The following is a 17,637-nucleotide window of genomic DNA, read 5'->3' on the forward strand; positions in this document are numbered from 1 at the left end:
TCACTGTTGTATTGCAGTGCAAAATTCAATGATTGAAATGCCAACATTGAATCAGCGTTTAATCTATGGTGCAAATTCAATGATTGTGATGCCAACATTGAATCAGCGTTTTATCTATGGTGCAAATTCAATGATTGAAATGCCAACATTGAATCAGCGTTTAATCTATGGTGCAAATTCAATGATTGAAATGCCAACATTGAATCAGCGTTTTATCTATGGTGCAAATTCAATGATTGAAATGCCAACATTGAATCAGCGTTGAATCTATGGTGCAAATTCAATGATTGAAATGCCAACATTGAATCAGCATTGAATCTATGCTCTTTGCCTTTTTCTTTTCTTTTTTCTTGATGGGGGGAGGGGGGGAGGCACACCCCTCCTCACACCCCCCCTCCCCCCATTTAATGATTGAAATGACAACATTGATTCAACGTTTTATCCATGCAGTTTGCCGTTTTCTTTTCTTTTTTTCTTGTTGGGGGGAGGGGGGGCAACCCCCTCCTCCCCCTCCCCCCTCCTCCCATTTAATTATTGAAATACCAACATTGATTCAATGTTGAATCTACACTGTAAAATCCAATAGCTATCTATACTTAAATAAATATAAGTTAGCTTTACTCATTTGTTACAATACTAGGTTTAATCAAGTAACGTGTACTAAAAAATACAATTTACTTATTGTTATTAAGTAAAGACATCTTTGTTTACTTGCCCAGAATCAGTAACATTTAATTGCACTGTGTTTAGTACACTCTTAAAAATGCTGGGTTATTTCTATAAACACATTGCTGGGTTGATTTGGCTGGGTCATAATTATGAGTTATTTGGGTACTGTAAACTGATGGGTCAAAGGGGTTATTAGGGCTTCAATTGCCTGCCTGGGTTATTTTTAACCCAGAGGTTGCTTCATTCTGATACCTTCTTTTTGTCACTTCTCACATGAAAACACAAGGTACGTAACCTATATTTTATCACTATATTTGACCTATATTCATATAATGAGGGGGATCATTATAGGGATCTGTATTAATTGTAATATGGTACAATACTGTGCAAAGTATACACTGTAACAAATTTCTGTAATTTCTACAGTAAAAATGTACAGTAATTTACTGTTCTGTCATTTTACAATGTTTAACTGTATTTTGCAATGCATCATGGGAAAAAAATCATTACAGAAACTTGAACATCATCATCATTATCAGTTATTATCATCATTATTAATTGTATCCTTCATCTTCTTGTTTATGCCCCAAAATGACTGAAGAGCTGATCGATAATCCATTGTCCGATTGTTTCGGCGCACCCTAGGGGCCGAGACAATAGTGAAAAACTGTTTGAAAGGAGTAAAAACTAAATTGGACACCAAATTCTGGGTCAGCGCGTCGCCCCGAACGCGAACATATAACTCCCCTAACACACGGCCTTACCGTTCTCCTTAATTGGCTAGGGTCCAATGTCAAGTTATTATATGCGCAATAAAGCAATATATCTCGATACGATTCGTTTTTCGAATCCGCCTTTCGGATATGCTGTACAGCTTGCCAAGACGCACACGTGGATGTCTTGTTTGTCCCGGTACGACACTCCTAAGTTGACCTCCTACACTATCGGAAGGCACATAGAGTCTTAAACCTTAAGACCATACCAAAGGACAAAGTCAGAAAATAAAATGTGCCGTACTGGGACAAACAAGACATCCACACGTGCGTCTCAGCCAGCTCTACAACATATCCAAAAAGTGGACCCTAAGTCCTTATCGTATTCGAGATATTGAGCGAGATAGCGAAGCCGTAACCATAGCCAATTAAGGGATAATTAAATCATGATTTGATATGAGGGTTTGATGATTTCAAATTTTAGCATTATTTTACATGTAGATTTGGAAAAAAAATATATCGGGGTTATCACGGGCCTGGAACACCCTAAAACCAACCAGAAAGTGGCCTTTTGAGGCACTTCCTGTTTTCCGAGAAAAATATAACTTACATATTTGGAATCAGCGTCATCACATTAGTCTAAAGCCAGAGTATCGAAGAAAAATACAATTTCTAAAAATGTAACGAGGGTTGACCTTTGCAGTCTTTTCGCTGAACTTTGAGCTTTATCAGTGTCTAAAAAAATCAAGGCTGGTGCCAAAAAATCTGGCTTACTCTCAATATGGATGGAGAGAAGTTTTAGATTTTTAAAAAATATCTGGAGCGATTAGTTCCAGATTTTGTGCTCAACAAAATCTGTTTTTTATTCAAAAGTCAACGTCCAATCTTTTTGGTGAGCTTTTGTATTTCCCAAGGTCATAGAAAATCGAGACCTATCCCATTCGATTCAGCGTCCTTTTCTAAGTCTGAAAAAGTTTTTTTTAATTTAAAAATAAAATATTTTAAAAAAATGTGAGAAAAGCTAGACTTTGAACTATTTCAAAAATCTTTAACTTCTTATTAAACAATTCTAGACTATTGTTTAACCTACCATTCAACTCTAAATCATCTAAATAAGAGGGTTGAAGGGTCAAAATAAAATAATGATAATAATAATATGTTTGTGAAAAAAGCTTCAAGTTTATGAAACTTTAACGCTTGTTTAAGCCACTTTTTAAGGGTCATACAAAATCAAAACCTAGCCCATTCAATTCAGCGTCCTCTTCTGAGTCTGAAAACATGTTTTTTAATTAAAACAAAATATTTTAGAAAAATGTGAGAAAAGCTAAACTTTGAACTATTTCAAAAATCTATAACTTCTTATTGCAGATCGGCTATTTTCTTTTTTTCTCTCTTTCTTATATTATTTGACAATTTGGCCAATGTTTGACCAGTTTATAGTATAGTTTGTTGATTACTTGTATTACAGTCTTTTTCTTTGATTTGTTTTCATTTATTTTCTAAGGTATTAAAATTATTACTTAAATTGTCAGGGTCTCGACCCACAGGTTGAGAACCGCAGACATCCTTCATGCACAAGGCGGACAGTGTTGCCAGATTTTGCGATAGAAATAAGCAACCAGGTCTATGGAAATTAGCCCAAAAGAAGCAACTATGACTAATTGAAAATAGCCAATCTACAAGCTCACAACGGGTTGCGATGCGACGCGCTGTGAGCTTGTAGATCTGCTATTTTAAAACAAAACTCTTATCTGGAAGAAAATGTGAAAAATTAGGAATATTTTTGAAACATTTTAATACGAATCTTGTATTGGGGGTCCCCCCTGGCATAACATGTGTTCAGATGGGGGTCCGTTGATTGGATAATAGCCTACATATTAATCTGGGGGTCCTTGACATGAAAATGTTTGAGAACCACCACTGGTTTAAACGACAGTAAGGAAGCAAGCCCAAAAAACTTCACAGAAAAAGAAGCCCAAAGTCGCTTATAATAAGCGGATATGGCAACACTGAAGGCGGAGCTTGTTAGTTTTGAAATCACACCGGAAGGCAGAGGAAACGGCTGTTGGCTGAGAGATTTCTTTTTCAAACCGGGGTGCTTTCGTGTTTACTGTACTAGATAACAGGTAAGTTTAATTAGTTTATGGAATTAAAATGTTATCCAAACACGGTCGTACACGGTTACATGAACTAACACGTTCATGTAACCGTGCACGACCGAGTTTTAGCCATGGTTCACACGACGCTCGTCCTTTCACGAGCCTCATAGCCGGAATTTCAACCTGTTTTTTGCACTTTCAACCCGTACATCAACATAAATATTCATACTTCAACTATAAAGTGCTTACCCCACGGCCACGAATGTTACAATTTTAATCGGGTGTGTCTAAGTACCCGCATCTTCCGTATTGTTGAATAAAAGATATTTTAATCCGATCGGTGGCCATTTTCTCATAGTTGTAATGCATGTGTATAATGTAATACACCTCCCAACCGACGGTCGCGTAGTTTAAAGCATACAGAAAACTCGGAGAAAATGGCCACCGATCGGATTAAAATTACTTTTATTGAACAATACAGGAGGTACGGATACTTAGACCCTCCCGATTCAAATTGTAACATCCTTGGCCCTGGGCTAAGTGCTTTATATTTGAAATCTGAACGTTTATGTATGGGTTGTAAATGTAGAAAACGTCATGATATGATCATGTTTCAGGACTAACGGTTTATCAACCGCGTTTACATAGAAAGCAATGTGTTTGCACCATTTAATATAAATGTATGATGTTACAATGCGACCAGGCATCCTAAAACGTTAAAATATGATTCAACTTGTTAGTTGTAACATTAGCTCTTAAAAGAGAGCTAATGTTGGCCACATATCCCTTTGGTGAGGCCACATTTGTTTTGACTGTAATTATTATTTTATATATGAATCTTGTTTTTAACCTACAGTAAAAAGTAAAATAATTTAATTAAGAGACAGAGAGTACAAATGGTACCAATGTATCCTTAAGGAGAATAAATTAACATTGAGGATTTTAGTGTGCAGACAAATTTGGTAATCCGTTTTTTAACTTAAGTTTTGTTTTGCAGACAGTAGCTAACAAAAGCAGGTAATGTTTATCATCAAAGTGGGCTCCAGGGACCCTCAGGGGTCATTGGGGGGTTTCCATGTGGTTCCCAGCTAAATGAGATTATATAGCATGAAACTCAGTTTAACCACTTAAACCCTATAAATTGCCTATTTGAAAATGGCAGATCCACAAGCTCACAGTGCATGGTGATGCGTTGTGAGGGTGTAGATCAGCTATTAAAAAACAGTATAAACAACATTTGTGGAATATTTTTGAAACACTTTTGTAAATCTTGAGTCCTTAGCCAAGTACATACTAATTAGGGGGTCCTTGACATGAACATGTTTGAGAACCACTGATTTCATTTGTATAACATGAGTTCATTAATCAGTATGCATTGTGAAACACTTTGCCAAGTTCATCAGAAGAACTGGTTATCACACACCTTCAATTAACCCATTAAGACCTGAGGCCGATTCTACAAAATGTCTTCTAAATGTATTTGTTTTTAACTTGTGTTATTATGTCAGTGGTTCTCAAACTTTTTCATGTCAAGGACCCCAAAATGTATATGTATTTGGCCACAGACCCTCATCTCAAAATATTTTGTTCTAGGGACCCCCAGAAACAAAGATTTGAGTTACAAATGTTCGTTAAAAATTCAAAGATTTGCACACATTTTCAAGATTTTTCTAAAATAACAGATCTACAAGCTCGTAGCGCAGCACTCGGTGCCACGCTATGAGCTTGTATATCTGCTGTTTTTGAGTAGCCAAAGTGTAAAATAATGCTTTTTAGGTAAAATCTAAAAATGACACAGAATCGAATGCACTTAAAAAGCGCATAACCATTCAGTGTTCAATTCAGGGATTTGAATCGTCATATATTTGTAACAATGATTACTGTCTCATTTCATCGTTCTTTGACAAACTTCTACCATCTATTTAACAGGCCGTCACCAAGAAAGCCCTTGCCTTAATTTGGATGGTACTACAGTTGGCAGTGGCTATGTAAGTCATCAATCAATCAACACAAAAAGGAGAACACTCCATACACACACACAAACCTAAAAGAAATGTGCTCAAAGTTTTTCCTAGTGCACAGTCACACGCACATTTTTGGATTGCTCCTTAAAATCCCATGTAACCATCTTCATGGTTTACGCCAGGCAAATTTAAGCTGAACCTAATTGTCTCTTTTACAGGCAGCTTGGTACACACCTGGCCGGGGAAAAAAACCTGCTACAGACTTCCTGGAGGAGCGATTGAGGAACACCAGGAAGCGCATGAGAAGGCTGAAACGACCACACCACCAAGAACCAGAGGAACAGACCGTCCCTAGTACACCAGGTAATACTAATAACCAATGTTAATTATCCCCACCAGGCTAGATTGGACAGATGCAAGGGATTATATTTGCGGTCCCATGACTCTTCTGTCCATCATCATCTAAAAACTAGTCTCAGGCACCGCTGGACCGATTGGCGACTTTTCACACACTCCAAGTAGGCCAGAACCTCAAATACTTGAAATCAGCTATAATGAATCTGTACTTATCATTCAACAGAATCTGATGTGCCTCCTGAAAAACTTATTGAAATGGTTGAATGGATGAAGGTCAATAGGTGTCCAGTGTCCCAGGTTGAGGACTACATGAATCAAAAATCTCTACATGGAGGCAAGTGGATTCGCAGCAATGGAACTAAAGGCCTACCGGAAATATTGGCGTATAGTTCCCTAGGCTTGTAGACAATCCTGGCATGGTAATACATTATTTTGCTATTGCAGTTTTGCCTATTTGAATGATACTCTATTTGACTGATACTCTGCAATGCACTACAAGTTTATGTTTAACCACCTAGACCCTACAATATATACTTTGTAGACAGGAGTCCACAGGGTTCTACTTGGTCCACTCCTTTTTTCTCAAACTGTTGTCACACAATGGTGTGTTTATCAAAGAGCTTATCTACAATACCCTACTGCTTGCATACACTCTTATAAGTAGACTCATAAGTGATTTTATTTTAATTTTCTCATTTTACAATTGTTTATATAATGTTATGTTCTCTTCTGTGTAGACCCAATCCTTCGATCTCCTAATCTCTCCACCTGGTGTGGAGAATTTGATTTGTGGGATTCCTCAAGAGGAAGAACTGCACACTTCAGGTGGGGGTTTCATTTAACATAATGGTTAAATAAACAATAATGAACTGTAACTATGTTTCTTAGCAGGTGCTGAGGTTATGAGTTGGGTCTCTTGGATTCTTTCCTGCTTTCATCACTGTCCTCTGGTCATAGAGATTCTGAAGGGCAGAGCGCTTAGACCCCAAGGCGGTTACCCTCGGCACAACTTTGGGGTTTCACATAATGATATCTGGGTGGTTTTCTATCAGCTGACATGAAAAGCATTCTCTGACCGGGTCAGCCTGTGACTGAGCACTTGGTGTTCAGATAAAACTTGTATTCTGACCATGTGACATTGGTGTAAAATCACTCCTCTGTGTTTGTATAGGTGCACAACACATGCAGTTTGAGTCAGCCTGGGCCCTGACCAGAATCCCCTCAGCTACCTTCCTGCCAACACGCACTGTGCCCATCTTCATCTGTCTACAAGGACATCCGGGAACAGGTTAGCACCTTTTTACCCACGAATAACAGAGCAACATAAGTTTAGTTGGGAATTAACTGTCCAATTGAACTATCAGGGCGACATATGAAAATATGCTTTAGAGGAATGTCTGGTGCTGTATGCAGTTTGGAACCCAGGATGTAAGGTGATGGAGACCATTACACAAGAGGTGTATATATGGAGCTGACTAATTTGTTTGTTGATTCCATGATGACACATTGAGGTTAGACACTCCATAATTGGGCGTAGCTGCATTTGGAACTCCTTATATCAGGGGTCTTCAACCTTTTCAGGCCAAGGACCCCCTAACTGAGAAAGAGATGAAGAAGGGACCCCCACTATATATTACATAAAATTGTGTTGCAGATTAAAGCTTTTCATAGATGTTGGATTCATGTTAATGTGTATTGTCAGACATTTAACGACTTAAACCGTCAATACTTAGTAAACTTTCACTCTGTACTTGGTCTGCTCTTTTTCCCCTCTTTGCCGAAAATAGCCGATCTACAAGCTCGCAACGCCTCGCGCTGCGAGGCGTTGTGAGCTTGTAGATCGGCCATTTTCGGCTAAAGTTGTCCGTAGAATAGGGATGCTATTGTTCAAGTGGTTTGTATAAAGAAACAATGATCTTATCACAGAGATTTGGCCGACCCCCTGTAGCAACTCTGAAGACCCCCTAGGAGTCCCAGACCCCCTGTTGAAGACCCCTGCCCTGTTATGGCTGACTCATGGTGACATGAGCGTGGCATGGGGGATCTCCTGTAAGCCAATTTTAATATAGGTAATTGTCTGATCACAGTTATGAGAAAAAGCGTTCATCTGTATACATTTATCTATTGAAGAATAGTGAAAATAGCAGATCTACAAGCTCGCAACATCTCGCAAAGTGATGTGTTGTGAACATGTAGGTCGGCTACTCTCACTATTTTTCAACATTTTTAAATGCCTGGCCTGTTCTGGCCATAGTACATAATGGTATTATTGGCCCCGGTCATTGTCAGTCATTTCTTTTTTGTTTACAAAGCCTAAAAGTCGGAACCGAAATGTAATTCGTCCAATGTTTAATGCCAAAACGGTTACATTGTTGATCATAATTATTTGTATGACAATTAACCAAATGTTTTCCTAATTTACACACTTTTTCAAATGTATTTAGTCACTGTATTTTGTTCTGTGGTTTGCTGTGTTGTAGGCTTATGCTGAGTTTAACAGGATCGCCACCACACACCTAGAGACAGACTTCTTTGATGCTCTGGATCGCTATACACCAACCATTGGTCACTATCTTAAAGTCCAAGAAAGGTGCCATTAGAGATAAATTATCCAGAATTGTGCAGCAAATTGATGGGTAAGTCTACAACATGCTTCTTATATTTGTAATTATCATGACTAAGTTTATGTACAACCTATTACCCCAAATAGTACTTGCTTCCCGGCTGTATTACAGAGTGTTAAAGTATTGCTAACTATTGATCGTTGTTGATAACTAAATGCTGTGGATTGTACTATTTTTAAATCACATCTCCAATCAGCAACTGTTCTCTGCAACTGTTCATCAAACATATATTGTGGTGTTTCATGCTGTAACTGTACTGTAACTTGTGATGGTCAGATCTTGAACTTTATTTGTTCATTATCCACTTGTAGAAACCCGACGTGACCGCGCTGGGTAGGCTTGTTCTCCGAGGCCTCCTTCTTCTGCTTGGAGATGACCACAGCAGTTTCTACACCACTGTCTTGGTAAGTTCTCATAGTTACACCTTAAAGGTCCAGTGAAATTACATTTTCGTTAATTTTATTTTGAAGTTTCAGTCTGAAACGGCCTTGCAAACCAATCAGAAGGTTCAATCCCTTCAGGCTATAGCACGGTGGAATCTCACTCACATGGTGTGCAGTGTAAGTGTTTGTAGCCTGCACTCACACGTTGCTCAAGGGAGAGAGAGATGGCCACTATGCAGAATGTTTGTTACCAAGTTGCTTATTTCTAGCCTAAAATGTTTTCAGATACATATTTTACTGTGCTGTTTACCATGAGTAATATACTGTCAAAAACAGTAGGCCAACCAATGTTGATAAAACTTCTCAATGCAGATGTGTGTGAAGTGTCTACATTTCCCTGTTGTAATGTTGTTTTTGTTTGGTTCTGTACAGGATTGTGACAGCGAAAGTGAAGACGCCTGGTCAGAGGTATCGGTCGGATTGCTGACTGTGAGCAGTGAAGATTCACCTCCCTCAGATGGTGTCGACCTTCAGCCAGTGTCAACAGCCATCATCCTTGAAGGAGGTATTGTGATGGATAATTTCCATAACCTCCCTCAAGCACCGTGCCTGCTGTCTAGCCTGACGTATGCACTCAATTTGAAGTACCCTAATGATATGAAGAACATATTGAACTTTATTCAAAGAGTGATGCTTGGCTTGGGAAAGGAAAAAACTACCCCCCAAACTGCAAAGTCTTAAAAACCTCCTGTCATTTTAGAAAGATTGTATAGTGGATAACTGGTAGGCAGGTTGTCCTCAGCCCTCCTTTGTGACAGTAGACTAAAATGCATGCATTTTATTTTTCTCATGCATGAGAAAATGTTGTAAAGTGATAGGAGTTCTAAATGAAGCCACTTTTATTCATTTTAAGTACTTTAGAGCTGCAAATTATTAAGACTTTGAATGTAATACCATTAAGTAAAAGTAAGGCACTTTTTTGAAATTGACAAGTGTTCACTTGTTCATGTGTGAAATAATGTACTCTTTCAAACTGTAATGGGGCTGTCCACACTAAGCATATCACTTTTGTCAATCCTATCGTTGTAGAATTATTTAGTTTAAATACAGTGCAGACATGATCATTTCAGTGGGCAGTTGCTCATGTCTTCCAGAGTTCCAGCAAATCACTCATATTGTCATCATCAACACAGATACTGTTCGTCTTTAGTTGTGTTGAACAGGAGGAGAAGGATGGAGGGGCTACTAGGCTACAATTGCAGTAGCAACACAGAAATGTGTGAGGAATTAATTAGCATAATGACTTTGTGGACGAAAAGAGGTTCACAATCATTGGCTACTCTAAATTCTATAAAATAAATTAAAAATGTGTACATATAGTGCTTGGTGTGGATGGCCCGTTAGGCTTTATTAATTACGCCATTTGTATTACTAGAGCACTTGTCAGTGTGTTTTGTCAGACCGTTGGTTTAGTCTGCAAAGTTAGTACACGTTTGGTCATTATAAGCCATGTTGGGTATTGTTTTTGTGGAATCGCTTGTAAATAATGGTGGTTTGGTTTGTAATTTAAATTTGCAGATCAATTATTTTCAAATAGCATTTTTATATAGGTGTAAAGTGCTCATGTGGCATATATTCACTTACAAAATATCCAAATGCTTGCAGACATTTTCACGATTTCTTTCATAAATAGCAGATCTACAATCTTCTATATGTTATATATTTCATCTGTTAAATCATAAAAACAATGCTTAAAGCAGTTCAAAGCAGGTCTAAATGCCTTGGTTCAATAAATGTGAAGATTCAAATCATATTGTCTGTCTTTATTTTTATATTTTCACATTTTGGGAAATGTAAGGTAATTTTGAACAAGATGTAGCCTTACAGTATATCAGCATACACATAATTTAAAATGTACATGCAGATTACCATTAGGTTGTTGGATGATCAGGATCAATATTGATTCCTAACATGATTCAGTATAATCAATTTATAAATTAAATCAGTGTTCGATTCCTGATGTTGATTCAACATAAAATCAACTAAAATGTGCATGCAGATTACCATTTAGATGATGGTTGAATCAATGTTGATTCCTAATGTTGATTCAACATTAAATCAACTAAAATGTGCATGCAGATTACCATTTAGATGATGGTTGAATCAATATTGATTCATAACGTTGATTCAACATAAAATCAACTAAAATCAGCATGCAGAATACCATTTAGATGATGGTTGAATCAATATTGATTCATAACGTTGATTCAACATAAAATCAGCGTGCAGAATACCATTTGGATGATGGTTGAATCAACGTTGATATAGTGTTAGTTAGTGGTTGAAACACAAACGTTGAATCAACAAAGATTAGGGTTGCGATTTCAGTACAGTTTCAACGTTGAGATCGAACGTTGATTCAACCGTTATGGCCGCCTATTTTTCAACGTTGATTCACCCATATTTTGCTATCTGGGTATTGTCTCCGCCAGGCCGAAAGGCATGGCGAAAGTATGTTTTACCCCCTGTCCGTCCGTCCGTCATTCTGTCATCTTTAGTTTAAACTAACTTTATATAGAACTTTAAAAAACAATGACATAGTGCTTTGTGCACACAAATACATTTGTGCAAGCTTAGGGGAGAAGTGAAGTTCTCACTAACTAAATTATAAACCCATAGATTGGTGAAGCAATAGGAAGCGCCGCACGAATCCGGGCGGCTGGGTTTGGATCCGCCCTTCAAGACCATCAATTGGGCTCGTTCTTTCAGTCTAAACTGAATGTGACTGGAGTCTGTTTCATTTCTCTCCAAAATACCTTGAATATGATAGAAGACATGATTAATAATAACTGTGATTATGATAAGCTTTAAATTTCAAAACATACACCATACAGTAAAAACTCCTATAACTTTCACCGGCAAAAAACAATAAAGTGTTTTTTTTCATTAAAAAAACAATTAGAAAAATATTACGATACAGAATGACATCATGACAATACCTATCGTCACATTTTAATACCATGATAGGCTATATCGTGGGACAATATATCGTGACACTCCTAGGCAGGGGGGGTTCATCTTTTTTTTTTTAATCACTTGGGGACGGTCATTGATGTTTTTTTTTAGTCAAAGGGAAGGTCATGGCATTTTAGATCAGGGCACATACATTTTCTCAAGGGGTACCCTTCTTTAAAAATCGACCTGTCCCTAACCAGCTTAGTGGACAACATTGCAGTGAAAAACAAACAAAATAACTGTTTACGTGTTCATGCTGGACTAGTAAAGGGACCCTCTGCCTTTCTGCAAAGTTTCAAGAAAAAGCGACTGGGCGGTTATGCCAGAACTGTGAAAAAACAGCCAAAGAATACTGAAACTTACAGATGCAACAGGGAAGTGGTTTTCGAGGGCTTTTCCATATTGTATTAGCGCCGATGTTAGATGCCATCACTTACTGTACACATAGCCTGTAGCTACATTTCAGTGTGAACAAATCCCTTCCCCATTCCTTCATTAATGAGCAGTTCTTTTGTCTGAGAGGGCCCCTCCTCTTTGCTCACCTTAGACTCGAAAGGCAGTTCAAGTGCTACATCAGTCATTGCCTGGCAATCCAGGGGAGAGTGTATTTGTCATGTTATTTCAACTAAGGAATTACCCCTTTACCTTTTGGCATCTTCTTGTTCAACTGACACAGCTCATGTAAAGACTGATTGCATGAATACGGGACACAAAGAGAATTATACAGTAGGAAGGACTATATTAACGCCTGTGTTTTTTGCGGAGCCCATAGTGGCCCTGAATATTTCTACCAGAACTTGTTCAGAGTCCCGCGCCGGTCGGTGTCAGATGCCTTAGTCATAGGTGACTTGTTCGCGAAGTAGATCATAGGCAGCAGAAGGGACAAAATCACATTATGACAGAAAAGGCTGCGCTGCTATTTCTTCTTTTGTTAAGTATGTGTTCCATTACATACTGGCTGCATTTGTCTGGATCGGTTACACCAATCAAAAACACCATGATACCTTTGGCGTCATGTCCCATCACCGCTCCTCATCTACTGGGTCCACTTCACATACAGATAGACCGGAACATGACTTTGGAGACAGTAAGGAATTGAATTCTGTTGTACAGGTGGGAGGAAGATACAAACCGCCAGAATGCAAGTCACTCCAGAAGGTAGGTGAATGAATGGAGGGATGCATAACAAATAAATTGTTTAATCAATCATGATTTTTTTTTAGCAGATCAAAATAGCAGATCTATAAGCTCACAACGTGTCACACTGCGACGCTTGTGAGCTTGTAGATCGGCTATTTTCAGCATGCAACTGAGTGTAAAATCAGCCATTACGATGCCATCAAGGCACCGCCAAAATACATTTTAGTCGACTAAATCAACAGTGGATTTAGTCGACTATAATCATATGATATTTAGTCGACTAAAACTGGACAAAAACAAAAACATTTCAGATGACTAAACTATGACTAAAACTAAATGGCATTTTATTCAAAAGACTATAACTAAAACAAAATCAAAATGTGCTGTCAAAATCAACACTGTCCCACTCCGAATGGGCACGCGTATCTTGAGCCAATTGCTCATCGGATCGACTTCTCTTTTGGCAGGTGTGCTATCACTGAGAATGCAGCCATGCCCCCAACAGGGGGAAATTGACTACTGTTTGTTGATTAGCTTAGGCCACATATCTGATGAATCATAGCTTGTACAGTATCTGTGTGTATGTTATGAGTGTGTTGACAGTCCCCTGAGGACGTCAGAGTGAATGAGAAATCTACAGTAACACTACATTGCAAAATGTATGACTTGTGCCAAATTGATGGGGTTTTTAATCGGTGATCTGTTCTTCATATATTTATCCAGGTAATGTTAACCATGAACATTAAACAGTGATTTTATATACATGCTGCTATGTTTATATGCTGGTTACTCTTCTACGCGCGCAAGATACATTTTGCGTAGTGCCTCGACTATCCATAAAAATTCAAATAAAAGTATCTTGTAACTATGTACAGTATACCGGACTTTGTATATAGCAGTCTAAAAATCGGTATACTATTTACCTTTTTTTATCTAGACAGGGTCCACTAAATACAGTGCACGTGTTATATTTCTGCTGTGTGCTTTGTCATATTCTTTCAACTATGCACATTCACGCCTCACAGCCTCACAGCTAGAAGGTCCTGGGTTCGATTCCCGCCGGGGACGCTGTGGGTGCTGGGGGCGTGTCTTCTCCTCCGCGTCATCAGCGGCCATACCCTAGGTGGGGTTGGCGAAAGGGCGTACTCTGTGTGTAGTTTGCATGTTCTCCCCGTGTCTCCTAGGGTAGTTAATACCCTCACAAAAACATGTAGCAATCCTGGTCACTATACTGCCTCCCCCTGGTCAGCCGGGGCGCCTGATGGAGGGGAAAGGAACTGGTTGGAATAACGTGTTCCTTCCACGCTCTACGTCCAACCAGGGAAGCTCCCCCCTGTCAGGTGACAAGAAGGTCAGTTGGCTCTCATGCATTGAAGGAGGCATGAGCTTGGCCCTGGCCTCCCAAGGCTGGTGGGGGGAGTGTAGTGCCCAGGATCACTTAGCAAATTGGCACCGGGTGAAAAAAGGGTTACAAAATCGAGGGATAAAAATTATATATAAAAAAATAAAAAATAAACTATGCACATTCACAAATGGGAGTGTCCTATACAAACAGTATTGTACTGCGTACCACTGACCAACTCTATAGCAATAGCAATATAGATTAAGGTACTTATGCTCATAATAGGCACTTTAGTGGTATTGTTGAGCAAGGGGAGGGTGCAGTATCCTTGGGTGTTTAGAAAGGCACTTACTGTTTCATAATTATTAACTTTCCCAACAAAGATTTCCCCAGCCCACCTTGATGACATGCAGTAAAGAGCCTCAGGTTGTACCAACGGATATACTGTATATGGTTTGTGCTCTTACTCTTTGATCCACTGGGTGGCGCCAAGAGCCTGTATCTTTAATGGATCATACTGTTCTAATACATGTCATTGTCCATTCACAGTGTGTGTGCATGAGAAAGGCATGGGTAGAGTGGGCGAGGATTCCTGCATTCCCTACGCCGCGCTGCCGTTCCGACTGATATGCCCATGTATCTGTCAGTCCTTCTACCTTTTATGCTCATATATGGATATCTCTATATCTGTCAGTCTTTCTCCATTTTATGCTCATATGTGGAGATCTCTATATCTTTCAGTCCTTGTCCCTTTTATGCCTATGAAGATCACATAATATTTGATAAGGATTTATTTTATAATGTCATTTAAACCTATGAATGATGATTACATTTTGGTCAAATTATGTCAAATTAACTCGAATTTGGCCGTGGACCCCTCATCTGAAGATATTTTATGCCAGGGACCCCCTATACATGATTTGTGTTGTTAAAATGTTTCAAAGATATTCAAAATCATTTTAAGATTATTTGAAAATAGCCGATCTACAAGCTCACAACAACCCGTCGTGATTGTGAGCTTGTAGATCGGCTATTTTTCAAATATCCGTATGTAGGGTTAAAGTGGTACAACTGATTTTGATGCTATTTTAACACACATGGGGACCCCCTGGAACCCCCCCCAATGACCCCTGGGAGTCCCGGTGGACCCCACTTTGAGAACCACTGTTAGAAAACATTAAGCGATAGCCACACCTACTAATCAAATATGTTTTTTACAACCGATTGCACATTGTTCCCCCAAAGTCGACTATTACCTGATTGTGTTTGATTGAATATATCTCTGTCTAAAGCTCTGGCGGTGGAATTTAGCAAAGGCCGGCCGGGACTGTCATCTACTCCTGTGAGACTGTTTATTGTTTCTTTTTGTATCCAGCGTGGACATTTCTTTTTTTTTGTGGAGACTGGACAGATGTATGGAGAACCGAGATGACTGGAGACTCCGATGGAGGGCTCGTCTGAGGACGACGTAGAGAGAGAGAGAGACTGAACTTTAAGTTGGACTTTCTTTCTGGCCTTGGATTTCTGTTGGATTTACTTTTTATTTCTGTGAGGACAGTATATGGACGGTAGTGCGTTCGTGCGTATGTGTGTGCGTGAGTCACAGACTTTGCATTCGGTTTGGACATCACACAGACTTATTGTTCAAATCTTTCATGAACTGTGTGTGTCTGGCAAGTGTCATTATTGCCAGACCCAAGGGGTCGGCCTACATGAGGCTTTGTCCCCCTTTCGTCCATACATGGGCATAAAAGTCTGTCTTTATTTCGTCCCCCTTTCGTCCATACATGGGCATAAGAGGGACCTCTGAATTTCGTCCCCCTTTCGTCCATACATGGGCATAAAAGGGAATTTATTCTGGGTCTGGCAGAACCATGTCTCCTGGTCTTGTTTAATTTAAGTCATTCAGATAAATAACATCTTTCTGAGCTTAATCTGTGTTGGTGTCTGTTGTTTATAATGTGAAAGCCATCCATTTCCTTATATGGTTATAGCTGAGTCATGGTGACATGAGTGTGATGTCAGAGGTCCGCCCGCTCGCCCGGTTATAAATGGTTGGTTTGTCTCAGGCTGGTAACATAACTTTCAAGGTGGGAGCTTAAGAAACCGAGAGGATGGCGATGGCTGAATACGAAGATTCCAAACCTAGTTGGGCGGACCAAGTTGAAGAGGAAGGATTTGAGGGTCAGTTACCGTCTCCAAAAGAAGTAATCAAAGGAAATATCAAAACCATTACAGAATGTAAAGTAGATGAAGTGGGAAAGAGGTTCAAGATTGTGCGGACCTTCAGGATTGAGACTAGAAAAACTTCAAAAGCTGTTGCCAGGAGAAAGAATTGGAAGAAATTTGGAAACTCCGAGTTCGACGCATCAGGTCCTAATGTTGGTACCACCACTGTCAGTGACGATGTCTTCATGACCTCCAGTAAAGAGGATGCCCAAGAACACAAGGATGAAGATCCCATGAACAAGCTCAAGTCACAGGGAAAGATTGTGAGTTGTCGTAGGTGCAAAGGCGACCATTGGACCACCCGCTGCCCTTACAAGGACACCCTGGAAACCATACAGAAAGATCTGGCTGAACAATCAGCTGGAGATAAGGAGAAGCCTGCTGGCTCAGGAGAGTCAGAGCCTGCACAACCGGCACAGAGCAAGACTGGGAAATATGTTCCGCCCAGCTTGAGGGACGGAGGCACGCGTAGAGGAGGAGAGTCCATGCAGCCCAACCGCCGAGCTGACGACAACGCCACTATCCGTGTAACCAATCTGTCTGAGGACACTCGTGAGGACGACCTTCAGGAGCTCTTCAAGCCATTTGGCTCCCTTTCCAGGACTTACCTGGCCAAGGACAAGTTTACCGGACAGTCCAAGGGCTTTGCTTTCATCAGCTTCCACCGTCGGGAGGATGCTGCCAGGGCCATTGCAGGGGTGTCAGGATATGGTTATGATCATCTTATCCTCAATGTTGAATGGGCAAAGCCATCAAACAACTGAGTGCCCACTATCCAAAACATTCCACGGGGATGCCAGATTTTATTCTTCCAGAAGTTCAATTTGGCTGTTATCTAAATGAATGAATGAATGCCATTTTTATTTTTGTGTCATGCCACCATTTTGGGATTGTGTCATGGGATTATATGACACATTACACAAAAATGTTCGTATTACGTGCTGCCTTATACAAACCACATAGATATACATGCGTACAGTACATACATGAACAAAATAAGAACAAACAAGACCCTGCCATTTGTAAATAGCCCTCCTCATTGACCAGGCCTTTTCAAGAAATGAAGCAAATGAAAAAGTCGCATATTGAAAGAGACGTTTCA

At 39.6% G+C, this 17,637-nt stretch overlaps 2 protein-coding genes and 1 long non-coding RNA gene across 4 annotated transcripts; all 3 read left to right on the forward strand.

Annotated features, from left to right (window-relative positions):
• Positions 1 to 2,554: 2,554 nt before the first annotated feature.
• On the forward strand, positions 2,555 to 8,355 carry LOC311038524 (uncharacterized protein). Of its 2 annotated transcripts, none has more exons than XM_084048098.1 (8): positions 2,555 to 3,508; positions 5,411 to 5,469; positions 5,664 to 5,808; positions 6,026 to 6,221; positions 6,540 to 6,627; positions 6,974 to 7,090; positions 7,729 to 7,851; positions 8,283 to 8,311. In XM_084048098.1, the coding sequence occupies exons 4-8, from the start codon at positions 6,219 to 6,221 to the stop codon at positions 8,291 to 8,293; spliced, it is 342 nt and encodes a 113-aa protein (XP_083904224.1). In that variant the 5' UTR covers positions 2,555 to 3,508; positions 5,411 to 5,469; positions 5,664 to 5,808; positions 6,026 to 6,218; the 3' UTR covers positions 8,294 to 8,311. The 2 variants fall into 2 exon arrangements, 1 of the variants encoding a protein (XP_083904224.1); XR_014600073.1 differs by having other exon boundaries at positions 2,601 to 3,508; positions 7,731 to 7,871; positions 8,283 to 8,355.
• Positions 8,356 to 8,400: 45 nt separating this feature from the next.
• On the forward strand, positions 8,401 to 10,617 carry LOC311038802. Its single transcript, XR_014600088.1, has 3 exons — positions 8,401 to 8,438; positions 8,738 to 8,830; positions 9,242 to 10,617. It is a non-coding gene; the product is annotated as an uncharacterized lncRNA (long non-coding RNA).
• A 5,803-nt stretch (positions 10,618 to 16,420) lies between these two features.
• On the forward strand, positions 16,421 to 17,299 carry LOC311038893 (eukaryotic translation initiation factor 3 subunit G-like; the record flags this gene model as incomplete). The annotated part of the gene is made up of 1 exon (XM_084048519.1): positions 16,421 to 17,299. One exon carries the CDS (start codon positions 16,421 to 16,423, stop codon positions 17,297 to 17,299), a length of 879 nt encoding a protein of 292 aa, XP_083904645.1.
• Between the last annotated feature and the right edge of the window lie 338 nt (positions 17,300 to 17,637).

Source organism: Gymnoscopelus microlampas (genome assembly GCF_963454915.1).
Source record: "Gymnoscopelus microlampas genome assembly, chromosome: 22".
NCBI lineage: Eukaryota > Metazoa > Chordata > Actinopteri > Myctophiformes > Myctophidae > Gymnoscopelus > Gymnoscopelus microlampas.